Source organism: Oryx dammah, unplaced genomic scaffold (genome assembly GCF_014754425.2).
Source record: "Oryx dammah isolate SB20612 unplaced genomic scaffold, SCBI_Odam_1.1 HiC_scaffold_20, whole genome shotgun sequence".
Taxonomy (NCBI): Eukaryota; Metazoa; Chordata; class Mammalia; order Artiodactyla; family Bovidae; genus Oryx; species Oryx dammah.
The window spans coordinates 64,387,869-64,400,762 of NW_024070204.1; the positions used below are offsets into that span (position 1 = coordinate 64,387,869).

At 44.5% G+C, this 12,894-nt stretch overlaps 1 protein-coding gene across 2 annotated transcripts in view; it reads right to left on the minus strand.

Moving 5' to 3' along the window:
- The window catches only part of HEXB (hexosaminidase subunit beta), a 29,911-nt gene extending 22,258 nt beyond the window's left edge, over positions 1-7,653 (minus strand). The window contains exons 1-2 of one of the 2 annotated variants that reach the window (XM_040262718.1): positions 7,506-7,653; positions 804-869 (exon numbers count right to left, since the gene is read on the minus strand). In XM_040262718.1, the coding sequence (XP_040118652.1) occupies positions 804-869; positions 7,506-7,587 (148 nt within the window). In that variant the 5' untranslated portion in view covers positions 7,588-7,653. The remainder of the gene's footprint in view (positions 1-803; positions 870-7,505) is intronic. The other variant, XM_040262719.1, reaches the window with a different exon arrangement.
- Positions 7,654-12,894: the final 5,241 nt, after the last annotated feature.

Below are 12,894 nucleotides of genomic sequence, written 5' to 3' on the forward strand. Positions count from 1 at the left end.
GAAGAAGGCTGAGCACTGAAGAATTGATGCTTTTGAACTGTGGTGTTGGAGAAGACTCTTGAAGGTCCCTTGGACTGCAAGGAGATCCAACCAGTCCATTCTGAAGGAGATCAACCCTGGGATTTCTTTGGAAGGAATGATACTAAAGCTGAAACTCCAGTACTTTGGCCACCTCATGTGAAGAGTTGACTCATTGGAAAAGACTCTGATGCTGGGAGGGATTGGGGGCAGGAGGAGAAGGGGACGACAGAGGATGAGATGGCTGGATGGCATCACTGACTCGATGGACGTGAGTCTGAGTGAACTCCAGGAGATGGTGATGGACAGGGAGGCCTGGCGTGCTGCGATTCCTGGGGTCACAAAGAGTCGGACACGACTGGGCAACTGAACTGAACTGAACTGTTGTTTGAATAAATAAATCAAATGCAGAAAGGACATGCTTGCTCTTGAAGGTGGCAAGAGGGGATGCATGATAAAACAAAACCTAACTGGAACAGATCAGGGCCATTTATGACTCCATGAATATTACAGCTCAAGAACATCAAGGAATCGCAGCACTATGAATGCAATAACCTTCAAACATTTGTAGAAGGTCCAGTGATCTTTCATTAAGTGGTATATATAAATGATCTTTCTTTAAGTGGCATATACAGTACTTGATGGAAATTGTTTTGGAAATACCCAACAAATCTATAAAGGGCCCAAGGAAGCAAAGTTTTGCTATTAATATGCTTGATTTCCCAAAGTGGCAACTGAAACTATTTCCTTACTAGAAAATAACAATGAAACTACATAGAACTTACCTCGTAATACTCCCCAAACTCTGTTGGCAGTGAGCGTAGCCACTGGTCCTTTCACAAGTAAATTATCTGTATTGGAAAAAAGAAAAAAATGTTTCTTGTATGGTGACAGATGGTAACATTTTACATTAGATACAAGTATCAAATCATTATGTTGTAAACCTGAAACGAATATAATGTTATGTCAATTATACCTCAAAAAACCAGGAAAGAATAAAACGTTCTCTGCTTCATCATCACCCTCCACAGCCCCCACCGCTCAGGGTGGCGTGTGACAGCTGGTGACACCCAGGGAAAACACATCTGTCCACAGCTAGTCATCAGGGGACAGTCTTCTGACAAGGTAGCCTTTCCATCAGAAGAACAGAGTCACAAGTTAGGCTTATGTGTAAAAATGGACAGAAAGACTGAATCACGATGTGTAAGGGGAATGAACACGGTGTCCTAACGTAATCACACTTCAAAAACAAGCAAGCTCACAGAAACAGAGATAAGACTCTTGGTTACCAGAGGCGGGTGGTGACTGGACAAAGGCAGGCAAAAGGTACTAACTTCTGGTTATAAGATAAATAAGTACAAGGGACATAATGTACAACATGATGAACACAGTTAGCACGGCTGTATGCTATACATGAAAGTTGTTCAAAGAGTAAATCATAAGAGTTCTCATCGAGAAAAAAATGTTTTTCTCTAATTTTGTATCTGTATGAGATGGGTGTTCACTAATTTCCTGTGATAATCATTTCACGGGTATGTAAGTCAGATCATTATACTCTACACCTAGACTTACATGGTGCTGTCTGTCAGTTATGCCTCAATTAAACTGGAAGAAAAAAAAATGTCTGCTGTTAATCCCTCAATGATACACAGTACATTTCGCAAAACATATCATTGCTATTTCTGGGTCATTATTTCTCCTGAGCTCCAAACCTGTTTCTCCAGCTGACTTCTGTATATCCTCACTTAAAAGTCCCGTGAAAAGTGAAAGTTGCTCAGTCCTGTCCGACTCTTTGCGACCCCATGGAGTTCTCAGTCCATGGAATTCTGCAGGCCAGAATACTGGAGTGGGCAGCCTTTCCTGTCTCCAGGGGATCTTCCCAACCCAGGGATCGAACCCAGGTCTCCCACATTTCTTGGGGCTTCTTTACCGCCTAAGTCACATGGGAAGCCCAAGAATACTGGAGTGGGTAGCCTACCCCTTCTCCAGGGGATCTTCCTGACCCAGGAATCAAGCCAGGGTCTCCTGCACTGCAGGCGAATCCTTTACCAGCTCAGCTACCAGGGAAGCCCCAGAAATCCCGTAGGTTCTTCCTTAAACTCCACAAGCCCCAGACTGTACTCTTCCTCTTCCCACTTGCTGGGCTCTGGACTCATTCTCTCCTGACTCCAGCCAGACAAGGAGCTCAAATCAGGAACCTGAGTGTCATCTCCATGATTCCTCATTCTCCCTTACTGGAGAGTTCTCTCCCGCTACCCCTCTACAGAGCAGGGTCTTACTTAAGCTAAGAATTTAAGTCAAAAGGGCAAACTCCTCAGTGCCCCTCATTTCTTGATGAAGCCTCTGGTATCAGTCCTGCACCCTGTAAGACCAGAGTTTTCTCTACTCTGGCCATTCTCTCCCTGTGCCCCCTACTTGCCCTGTACCTAATACCCCTAACATTGTCCTGAATCTTCCTTAACACTCACTTGCTGGGACCTTGCCAGTGGTCCAGAATCTGCCTTCTAACGCAGGGCATAGGAGTTCAATCTTTGGTTGGAGAACTAAGATCCCACATGCCGAGGTGCAAGTGAGTGCACACGGTGCAACTAGAGGTTGCCCCAACAGTCATTTCAGTGGTTAGAGAGCTTTCTCCTGGAGTCATCCACAGATAGTGTAAAGCACAGAAAGCACAGAGGTTGAAAGCTAAAGGGATGTGACAAGGAAGACTCTGCCAGAGCAAAGACACTCGAGGGCTGCAGGTTCATGATTTATCATGGTATCTCTGCTTCATCATCACCCTGCACCACCATCACCCAGGGTGTTGCAGAACAGTTGGCTACACATAGGGAAAACAGCTCTATCAACAGCCAACAATCAGGTGAGAATCTTCTGACAAGGAAGCCTTTCCATCAGACGAACAGTCGAGAGGTAGCTAAAGGCCAGGCTAAGAACGGTATTGCTGTTATGACCACAGTCGAATCACGATTCCCCCCCTCTATTAAATCCTTAGTTTAAGCTCCCTAAATAGAACTCACAATTTCACTGGTCACGGTTTAAAAGCCAGCTTTTGCCACATTCCAGTTCTGAGATCTCCTGGAATCAGTCAGCACAAAGACTTATCTAAGACCATTAACATGTGGCATATCAGTTCAGTTCAGTCGCTCTGTCGTGTCTGACTCTTTGCGACCCCATGAATCACAGCACGCCAGGCCTCCCTGTTCATCACCATCTCCCAGAGTTCACTCAGACTCATGTCCATCAAGTCCGTGATGCCATCCAGCCATCTCATCCTCTGTAGGCCCCTTCTCCTCCTGCCCCCAATCCCTCCCAGCATCAGAGTCTTTTCCAATGAGTCAACTCTTCGCATGAGGTGGCCAGAGTACTGGAGTTTCAGCTTTAGCATCATTCCCTCCAAAGAAATCCCAGGGTTGATCTCCTTCAGAATGGACTGGTTGAATCTCCTTGCAGTCCAAGGGACCTTCAAGAGTCTTCTCCAACACCACAGTTCAAAAGCATCAATTCTTCGGCACTCAGCCTTCTTAACAGTCCAACTCTCACATCTGTACATGACCACAGGAAAAACCATAGCCTTGACTAGACGGACCTTAGTCGGCAAAGTAATGTCTCTGCTTTTGAATATGCTATCTAGGTTGGTCATAACTTTTCTTCCAAGAAGTAAGTGTCTTTTAATTTCACGGCTGAAGTCACCATCTGTGGTGATTTTGGAGCCCCAAAAAATAAAGTCTGAGACTGTTTCTACTGTTTCCCCATCTATTTCCCATGAAGTGATGGGACCGGATGCCATGATCTTCATTTTCTGAATGTTGAGCTTTAAGCCAACTTTTTCACTCTCCTCTTTCACTTGGGTCAAGAGGCTTTTTAGCTCTTCTTCACTTGTGGTGTCATCTGCATATCTGAGGTTATTGATATTTCTCCCGGCAATCTTGATTCCAGCTTGTGTTTCTTCCAGTCCAGCGTTTCTCATGATGTACTCTGCATAGAAGTTAAATAAGCAGGGTGACAATATACAGCCTTGACGTACACCTTTTCCTATTTGGAACCAGTCTGTTGTTCCATGTCCAGTTCTAACTGTTGCTTCCTGACCTGCATACAGATTTCTCAAGAGGCAGGTTAGGTGGTCTGGTATTCCCATCTCTTTCAGAATTTTCCACACTTTCTTGTGATCCACACAGTCAAAGGCTTTGGCATAGTCAATAAAGCAGAAATAGATGTTTTTCTGGAAGTCTCTTGCTTTTTCCATGATCCAGTGGATGTTGACAATTTGATCTCTGGTTCCTCTGCCTTTTCTAAAACCAGCTTGAACATCAGGGAGTTCACGGTTCACGTGTTGCTGAAGCCTGGCTTGGAGAAGTTTGAGCATTACTTTACTAGCATGTGAGATGAGTGCAATAGTGCGGTAGTTTGAACATTCTTTGGCATATACCTGATGCCAATTATTTTCGAACAGCTGAGGACTGGCTGATATTTAAAAGGATTCTGATTCAACCCAATGCAAAAACCACACATATAAAGCAATAAGGAGGAGATTGTGTTTCCTAAATATATGGACAAATAAGCTATAGAATTTTTATTTCACAGCCAAATTCTTAGTCTTAACACCAATAAGCTCCCTGAGGTGGAACGAAGGCATCTTCTTTCAATGATCCCTTTCTATACTTTTTGCACCACACTGTTGTTTTGAAGGGTATACATGCAAATAACAGCAATGGATTCCTCTTTTTAGAATAATAAAATGTTATAGGTAAGACTAAAATCCCCTTTGAGATGCCCACTGAACTCCCCCTACTTGCGTAGAGGAAACAGCAGGGCTTTTCCTGGGCACTGTTATATCCACGTGGCAAGAAACAGAATGCTGCCTCATGTGCACCTCCTTGTATTTATGCTGGTGTGTAAATGGGACCCCCTGTACACACTAGGATGTATCTCCCCTTGTCCAACTCAGCAATTGATCTTGGCAAGTTCCCCATGTCGTTCTATCTCCACTTCTTTTTTAAGTATTGTGTTTACTGGCGTGTGCTGCACTGGGTCTTCCCTGCTGCGTGTGGGCTGTCTCTAGCTGCGGCGGGCGGGGACTCCTCTCGAGTGGCAGTGCACGGGGGTCTCGCTGTGGCCGTCTCTCTTGTGCAGAGCACAGGCTCTCAGGCACGCAGGCTTCAGTCACGTGGCTCATGGGCACAGTAGTTGTGGCTGTGGGGTTTAGCTGCTCCTCAGCATATGGGATCTTCCCAGATCAGGGTCGAAACGCGTGGCCTCTTGGCCCGCAGATTCATAAACCCTGGATACTAGAGAAGCCCTGTAACTCCACTTGTTCATTCTCAATTGTTGAAGAGTATTCTCTAGAGTCAACTGACAAGATATATGCAGCCATTCTTCTAGTGATGAACATTTCGTTTTGCTTATAAACATTCACTGTGGCAGACAAACCACAGAGAACATTCTTGATGTATGTAATTACGTCTCTGTGGTAGAAATTAGCCTATATCTGGTTCTGAGGAGGTGCCTATTTTTATTTTACTTGATGCTGCTGTTAACACTCATCAGCTTCTTGAAGATTTCCTCATACCCTTGGACAATGGTTTATATCTTGTTATTTCCATTTGTGTGTACTTCTCTCATCATCATCAACAACTAGTTTAAAACTAGTTTATCCTTTAACCAGAATATTTCATGGTTAGCTTATCTCCAGAAGTCTCCCTTTCAGAAAAATGGGGTTTGCAAAGCTGAATGCAAGACAGACTGTAACTCCCCAGCCTCGACACATTCCATTGTTTGGATTTTACAATATGTCATTGTACTGCCAGTCAGCAAAATTCCTTGGTAATTTGCTGATCATTCCTCAATTCAGACTGCAAAATCTAATTCATAAAGTGTCTGAGTGCTAACTGTCAACTCACATGATTAATGTGGGCAAACCATCCTCTTTCTCTTCTAAGAACAGCCACAGAATGGAAGAGAAATGAAGTTCTTTTGCAAAAAGATGTATCAACGCATCAAGAAATCTCATCTCTAATCAAAAGGATCAAGAGATGGACTTAACTTTCTGTGAGGCAACCTGAGAACAAAGGGGTTACTCTCTTCTCTAAGATATGCATTTTCCTTTCTATTTTGACACCTGACTCACCAGCCTGCTCTTTCTGCAAATCTTAAATCACCCATTGCTCTTCTTTGATTCCTTGATACAATTCCATGTAATTTCCAGTCAGCGCATGCTATGAAAAAAAGGTCTGCCCATCTGTTTATTCTTTCTAGAACAAGTTAGGAAAAGCCTCAGAGAGTAATATTTTATGAAAACAAAAAATCACAGAGCTAAATGTTGATTATATTTTCAATCAATATAAATGAAGATGGAATATAAATATAATACAACATAAATATAAATGAAAAGTGAAAAACTTCATCCCTCTCAGTTCTGCATTATCTATGTGTCAACTTAATTATAAACAGAAATCATGTCAGGACTTCTCTGGAAGTCCAGTGGTTAAGACTCTGTGCTTCCACTGCAAGGGGCACAGGTTCCGTTCATGGTCAGGGACCTAAGATCCCACATACTGTGCCAAAAAAAAAAGAACGAAAGATCATGCCTATAAACATAGGCTTAATTTCAAAATAAACTATCTAGATGTCTTAAATTAAGGGATAAGCCAAGTAAGTTTTGGCACATCCATACAGTTGGTAGAACATTATTCAGCCACTAAAAATGCTGTCATTGAAAAATATTTATTGAAACTCATGCTCATACACAAAAAAGAGGCTTCCCAGGTCATGCTAGTGGTAAAGAACCCAAATGTCAGTGCAGGAGACATGAGAAATGCGGGTTCAATCCCTTGGTTATGACGATCCCCTTGAAAAGGAATGGAAAACCACTCCTGTATTCTAGCCTGGGAAATCCCATGGACAGAGGACCCTGGCAGAGTACAGTCCACGAGGTCTGTACCGACTGAAGCAACTTAGCATAGCACATGCGAAAAAGAAAAACAGAAAAACCAAATGTACAGAACTAACCCCTTTTTCATGCCATTCTTTATCTTATGCTTTTATTTATATCTATGTAAAATATTCAAATGCATTACTCTGCAAAAAAAAATAATGTAAGTAACAGAGGTGAACTCTGAGTGCTGGGATTATGAACAATTTAATTCCTCCTCTTCACTTACTGTACTTAAAGATTTCCTGCAATGATTATGTTTTGGTTTTGCCACCAGACTTTTACCAGTAATTATTAGTTGTTTCTTATTGCCATATGTGCAGCATGTGGGACGTTGGTTCCCCATCCGAGGATCAAACCTGTGCTCCGTGCAGTGGAACTGCAGAGTCTTAACCTTGGACCACCAGTGACGTTCCCTAGTGGTTATTTTAAAAAATAATAATTATAAACTCACTGGTTAAGAGCTCACAGTAGTTCATGGCGTAGAGTCAGCTCCTGGCCCTCGAGTCTGTAACAAGCAGCTTTGTGAACAGTCTATTCCCATGACATAGGTACTCACAAGACTCATCCGAGGTAATGCTGGGGAAACTGTCACACTCTGGGTCCATGATGACTGAGACTTCAAGTTTCTGTAACTCCATTTTCCTTGGAACATTATCAGAGCCAAGAGGCCACTTGTAGAAACCAAAAATATAGTCATAATACCTGTGTGAGAGAAATTTAAACAAATTTTTAAACCATTGTTGTTCATTCGCTATGTCGGGTCTGACGATAGGACTACATGAAGTACAGCACACCAGGCTTCCCTGTCTTTCACTAGGTGTGTGAAGCTGGGTGTGCAAGCTCATTCTGACTAGTGATGCGGCAGGGCGGGGAGGAGGGTGGGAGGAAGCTTTCTCTCCGAGGTGAGCAGCAAGAAGAAAACTTTCTTTGTATGTGACACCTACACAAGTATCAGCCACACCAAAGAAAGCAGGTCACAGATGACAAGAATACAGATTTCCTAATGATACTGTTGAGCCACGTAGCCAACTAGCCCTGAAATCCTGCCTGCTTTTTGGACTTCTCAATGTGTGAGATTCTTTACCATCTGAGCCACCAATGGCTGAGTGGTTCAAGATTGAGAAAGGAGGAGACAGGGCTGCCTGCTGTCACCCTGTTTGCTTAATCTGTATGTTGAGTACCTCTTGAGAAATGCCGGGCTGGATGAGTCACAAGCTGGACTCAGGACAGGCGGGAGAACCTCAGATACAGGGATGACGCCACTCCAATGGCAAAAAGAGAAGAAGAACTAGAGAGCCTCCTGATGACGGTGAAGGAGGGGAGAGAAAGAGCTGGCTTAAAACTAACATTAAAAAAAGTAAGATCATGCCATCCGGCCCCATTAGGTGGTGGTTGAGACACTAAGTCGAGTCTGACTGTTACGACCCCATGGACAGTAGCCTGCAAGGCTCCTCTGTCCATGGGATTCTCCAGGCAAGAATATTGGAGTGGGTTGCCATTTCCTGCTCCAGAGAATCTTCCAGACCCATGGATTGAACCAGGGTCTCCTGCTTTGCAGGCAGATTCTTTTTCAAATGAGCTACTGGGGGAAAATGTTGAAGTCAGTGACAGATTTCCTCTTCTTGAGCTCTAAACTCACTGTGGATGGTGATAGCAGCCATGAAATTGGAAGACATTTGTTTCTTGGCAGGAAAGCTATGACAAACCTAGACAAGTGTGTTGAAAAGCAGAGACATTACTCTGTAGAAAGGTCTGTATAGTGAAGGTGTGGTCTTCCCAGTGGTCACGTACGATTGTGAGGGCTGGACTGTAAAGAAGGCAGAGTGCCAAAGAACTGATGCCTTCAAACAGTGGTGCTGAAGAAGACTCCTGAGAGTCCCTTGGACAGCAAGGAGATCAAACGAGCCAATCCTAAGGGAGATCAACCCTGACTATTCACTGGAAGGACTGATGCTCAAGCGCCACTATTGTGGTCATCTGATGTGAACAGCTGACTCATTGGCAAAGTCCCTGATGCTGGGAAAGACTGAGGGCAGAAGAGGAGGATGTCATAGGATGGGAAGGCAGGATGGAATCACCAAGGCAATAGATATGAACTTGGGAAAACTTCGGAAGATGCTGAGGGACAGAGGTCTGGCGTGCTGCCTCCGTGGGGTCACAGAGAGTTGGCACGACTGGGCAACTGAACACCAGCAACAACAACATGTGAGGTAACAGGTTTTCTCTTTGCTCAAGCCAGACTGAGCCGGGACTCCTGTTACCTTCCGACAAAAGTATCCCAGCTAATAACACCAAAGAATCTTCACTAGGGCCTGGAAAATTTACATTCTGCTGGCACCCGACTATCAGAGGAAGAGGGCAGCAAATAAACATTTGAAGGTACTAGAAGATAAAAGATCACATAGTCTTCAAAGCCTAAGTATGCAACAGATTCTGAGAAGCCAGAAGGCTGTATAAGCTACTTATATATAAGACTGTCTTGTGTGTTTTCCAGGGAAGTAAGGAGAGATGGGAAAGTTCTGATGAACTTGGAAGTGTATGGAAGTTAACCAGTGAGACAGTGAAACAGGTAAAGGTGCTGAGGAAAATCATTAGCTTAGGTAAATCTTTTTATAATTTAAAAATACATTATTTATTTACTTGGCCAGGCTGAGCCTTAGTTCTGGCATGTGGGATCTAGTTCCCTTACTGAGGATTAAACCTGGGCCCCTGCATTGGCAACGTCCAGGAAGTCTAAGCCCCTGGACCACCAAGGAAGACTCAATCAAAAATTCCTGACAGATTCAAAAGGAAATGAAGATCGCTAAACTGTATAGCTAAAAATGGCTAATACAGCAATCCTAAAATTATGGCATCTGGTCCCATCACTTCATGGGAAATAGATGGGGAAACAGTGGAAATAGTGGCTGACTTTAATTTTGGGGGCTCCAAAATCACTGCAGATGGTGACTGCAGCCATGAAATTAAAAGATGTTTACTCCTTGGAAGGAAAGTTATGACCAACCTAGATAGCATATTCAAAAGCAGAGACATTACTTTGCCGACAAAGGCCCGTCTAGTCAAGGCTATGGTTTTTCCAGTAGTCATGTATGGATGTGAGAGTTGGACTGTGAAGAAAGCTGAGCACTGAAGAATTGATGCTTTTGAACTGTGGTGTTGGAGAAGACTCTTGAGAGTCCCTTAGACTGCAAGGAGATCCAACCAGTCCATTCTAAAGGAGATCAGTCCTGGGTGTTCATTGGAAGGGCTGAGGCTAAAGTTGAAACTCCAATACTTTGGCCACCTCATGTGAAGAGTTGACTCATTGGAAAAGACTGTGATGCTGGGAGAGATTGGGGGCAGGAGGAGAAAGGGACGACAGAGGATGAGATGGCTGGATGGCATCACCGACTCGATGGACGTGAGTTTGGGTAAACTCCAGGAGTTTGTGATGGACAGGGAGGCCTGGTGTGCTGCCATTCATGGGGTTGCAAAGAGTCGGACATGACTGAGCGACTGAACTGAACTGAACTGAACTGAGGGCTTCCCAGGTTGCACTAGTGGTAAAAACCCAATTGTCAGTGCAGGAGATGAAGAGATGGTGGTTCCATCCCTGGGTTGGGAAGATCCCCTGGAGCAGGAAATGACAACCCACCCCAGTATTCTTGCTTAGAAAATTATATGGGCAGAGGCGGCTTAAGGACTACAGTCCATGGGGCCACAAGTCAGACACAACTGAGCACACAGCAGTCTTATATATAAACTACCATTATTTAAAAAAAAAATTTAAAGGAAATTATACCTGTTGGCAGCTTTGAGTCAGGTGCTGCTTGTGCCAAATAAAGAAATCTTGGCCCTAGATATTAAAGCTCTAACAGAAAACTCTAGTCAATACTATGGTTTTCCCAGTACTCACGTATGGATATGAGAGTTGGACTATAAAGAAAGCTGAGCGCCGAAGGATTGATGCTTTTGAACTGTGGTGTTGGAGAAGACTCTTGAGAGTCCCTCGGACTACAAGGAGATCCATCCAGTCCATCAGTCCTGAATATTCATTGGAGGGACTGATGCTGAAGCTGAAACTTCAATACTTTGGCCACCTGATGCAAAGAACTGACTCATTTGAAAAGACCCTGATGCTGGGAAAGATTGAAAGCAAGAAGAAAAGGGGACGACAGAGGAGGAGATGGTTGGATGGGATCACATATTCAATGGACATGAATTTGAGTAAACCCTGGAAGTTTGTGATGGACAGGGGGGCCTGGCATGCTGCAGTCCATGGGGTCAAAAAGAGTGGGACACAACTGAGCGAAGGAACTCAACAGAAAACTAAGGGATTGGACTCAATGGTATCCAAGGTGCCTGTGAACAGTCAATACCTCCGTCGTCTCTACCTCTTTGCAACCCCATGGACTGTAGCCTGCCTGGCTCCTCTGTCCATGGAATTCTCCAGGCAAGGATACTTGAGTGGGTAGCCTCTCCCTTTGCCAGGGGATATTCCTGACCCAGGGGTTGAACATGGGTCTCCTCCATTGCAGGCAGATTCCTTACCATCTGAGCCACCAGGGAAGCCCATTTTAGCTTGTCAGGATCTGAAACTAAAGTTTCAGTTAACCAAGGAGGGAAAAAGGTAAACAGAAAAAACTGGCATGTGATCTTGTTCTAAAAGCTAAGGAAGCAGCCACATACCAGACAGACAGAACTCTGCCTGCAAAATGCATACTGTTTCAAAGCAGAGGCTGATACACGTGGGTTCTTCAGGAGACAGGAGCCATGAGGATCTGAACACACTGCGGCCTCGGTTTTACCTGTTCTCCATGGCCTACACATTCTAGAACACCCCATCACCTCTAAACCTTTTCAACTCCATCATGCCTTTTCTCTGAAGCAGTAAAGGCCCCTCCTCGGTTCCTAGAACACTCTCCTGAGTGCTTTCAAGTCTCAGCCATAAGGGCTAATGTTTTATAACCTGCTTCCTAACATGCAGGGTATAATTAATAGCTGCTTGCCACACAGGGCAGAAATTAGTTAGACAAAGTCTTCAGATAACTACCTGCACTCCCTTAGGATGCCAAGCCTTGTTTTTTAAACGATCTCACAGCTTCTTCAAGTTCTGGTGATCTAACCATGGTTGCCTTACATCAGCCACGCTTTCTTGCCATACTCATACCATTCGCTTATCACTAGCAGTATGGCACAGAAGGAAAATCCAGTTTTACAAACTGAGTCCCAGAGCAAATGAGGTGTGTTTATTTTTAAAAGATTCCCAAGTCAAGATCTTCCATTAAATGGCCTTCAGGTACTTGTTCCTTCTCAATATCCCAAGGCCGGTAATCAACCACCTTGATGTTACTTCTTGACCCAGACTCTAGCCATTCTGACCTGATGGCAGATTCAACACCAAAGACTCATTAGAGTATGCATCTAAAAGGAGGGTAACATCGTCCCTCTTCTTATTTAGTGGTTCACAACCGAAGGAGAAGAAGCCATCTCTGCCATCGACTTCGTAAGTCTCTGCGGCCTAAGCCCGAGTCCGAGGCCGAGCTGGGGTCAGCAGGTGCTAATTTGACTAGTCCTGCATTTACCTCCCAGCTGCTTGGTGTCCTGCAAGCACAACTGAGCTCTAATGACCTCAGGGAACAATGACCAAAATCTGAGGGAGGGAAGGACCTGTACAGTGAGCACCAAACCACACTCCTTCAGGGCACCTTTAGGACAGTCCTGCCCTTTAGGACAAGTCGAAGACTCAGGCTTCTTGAGACACCTGCCCAAGGGCTGTCCCCCTTGCACACGGTGTAGTTAGCAGAGCTAGCGCTGTGGCACAACACCACAAACCAACTCTTACTGGTGCTCAGTCAGGAAGTCGTGTCCCACCCTTTGAGACCCCATGGACTGTAGCCTGCCAGGCTCCTCTGTCCATGGGGATTTTCAGGCAAGAATGCTGGAGTGGTTGCCATTTCCTCCTC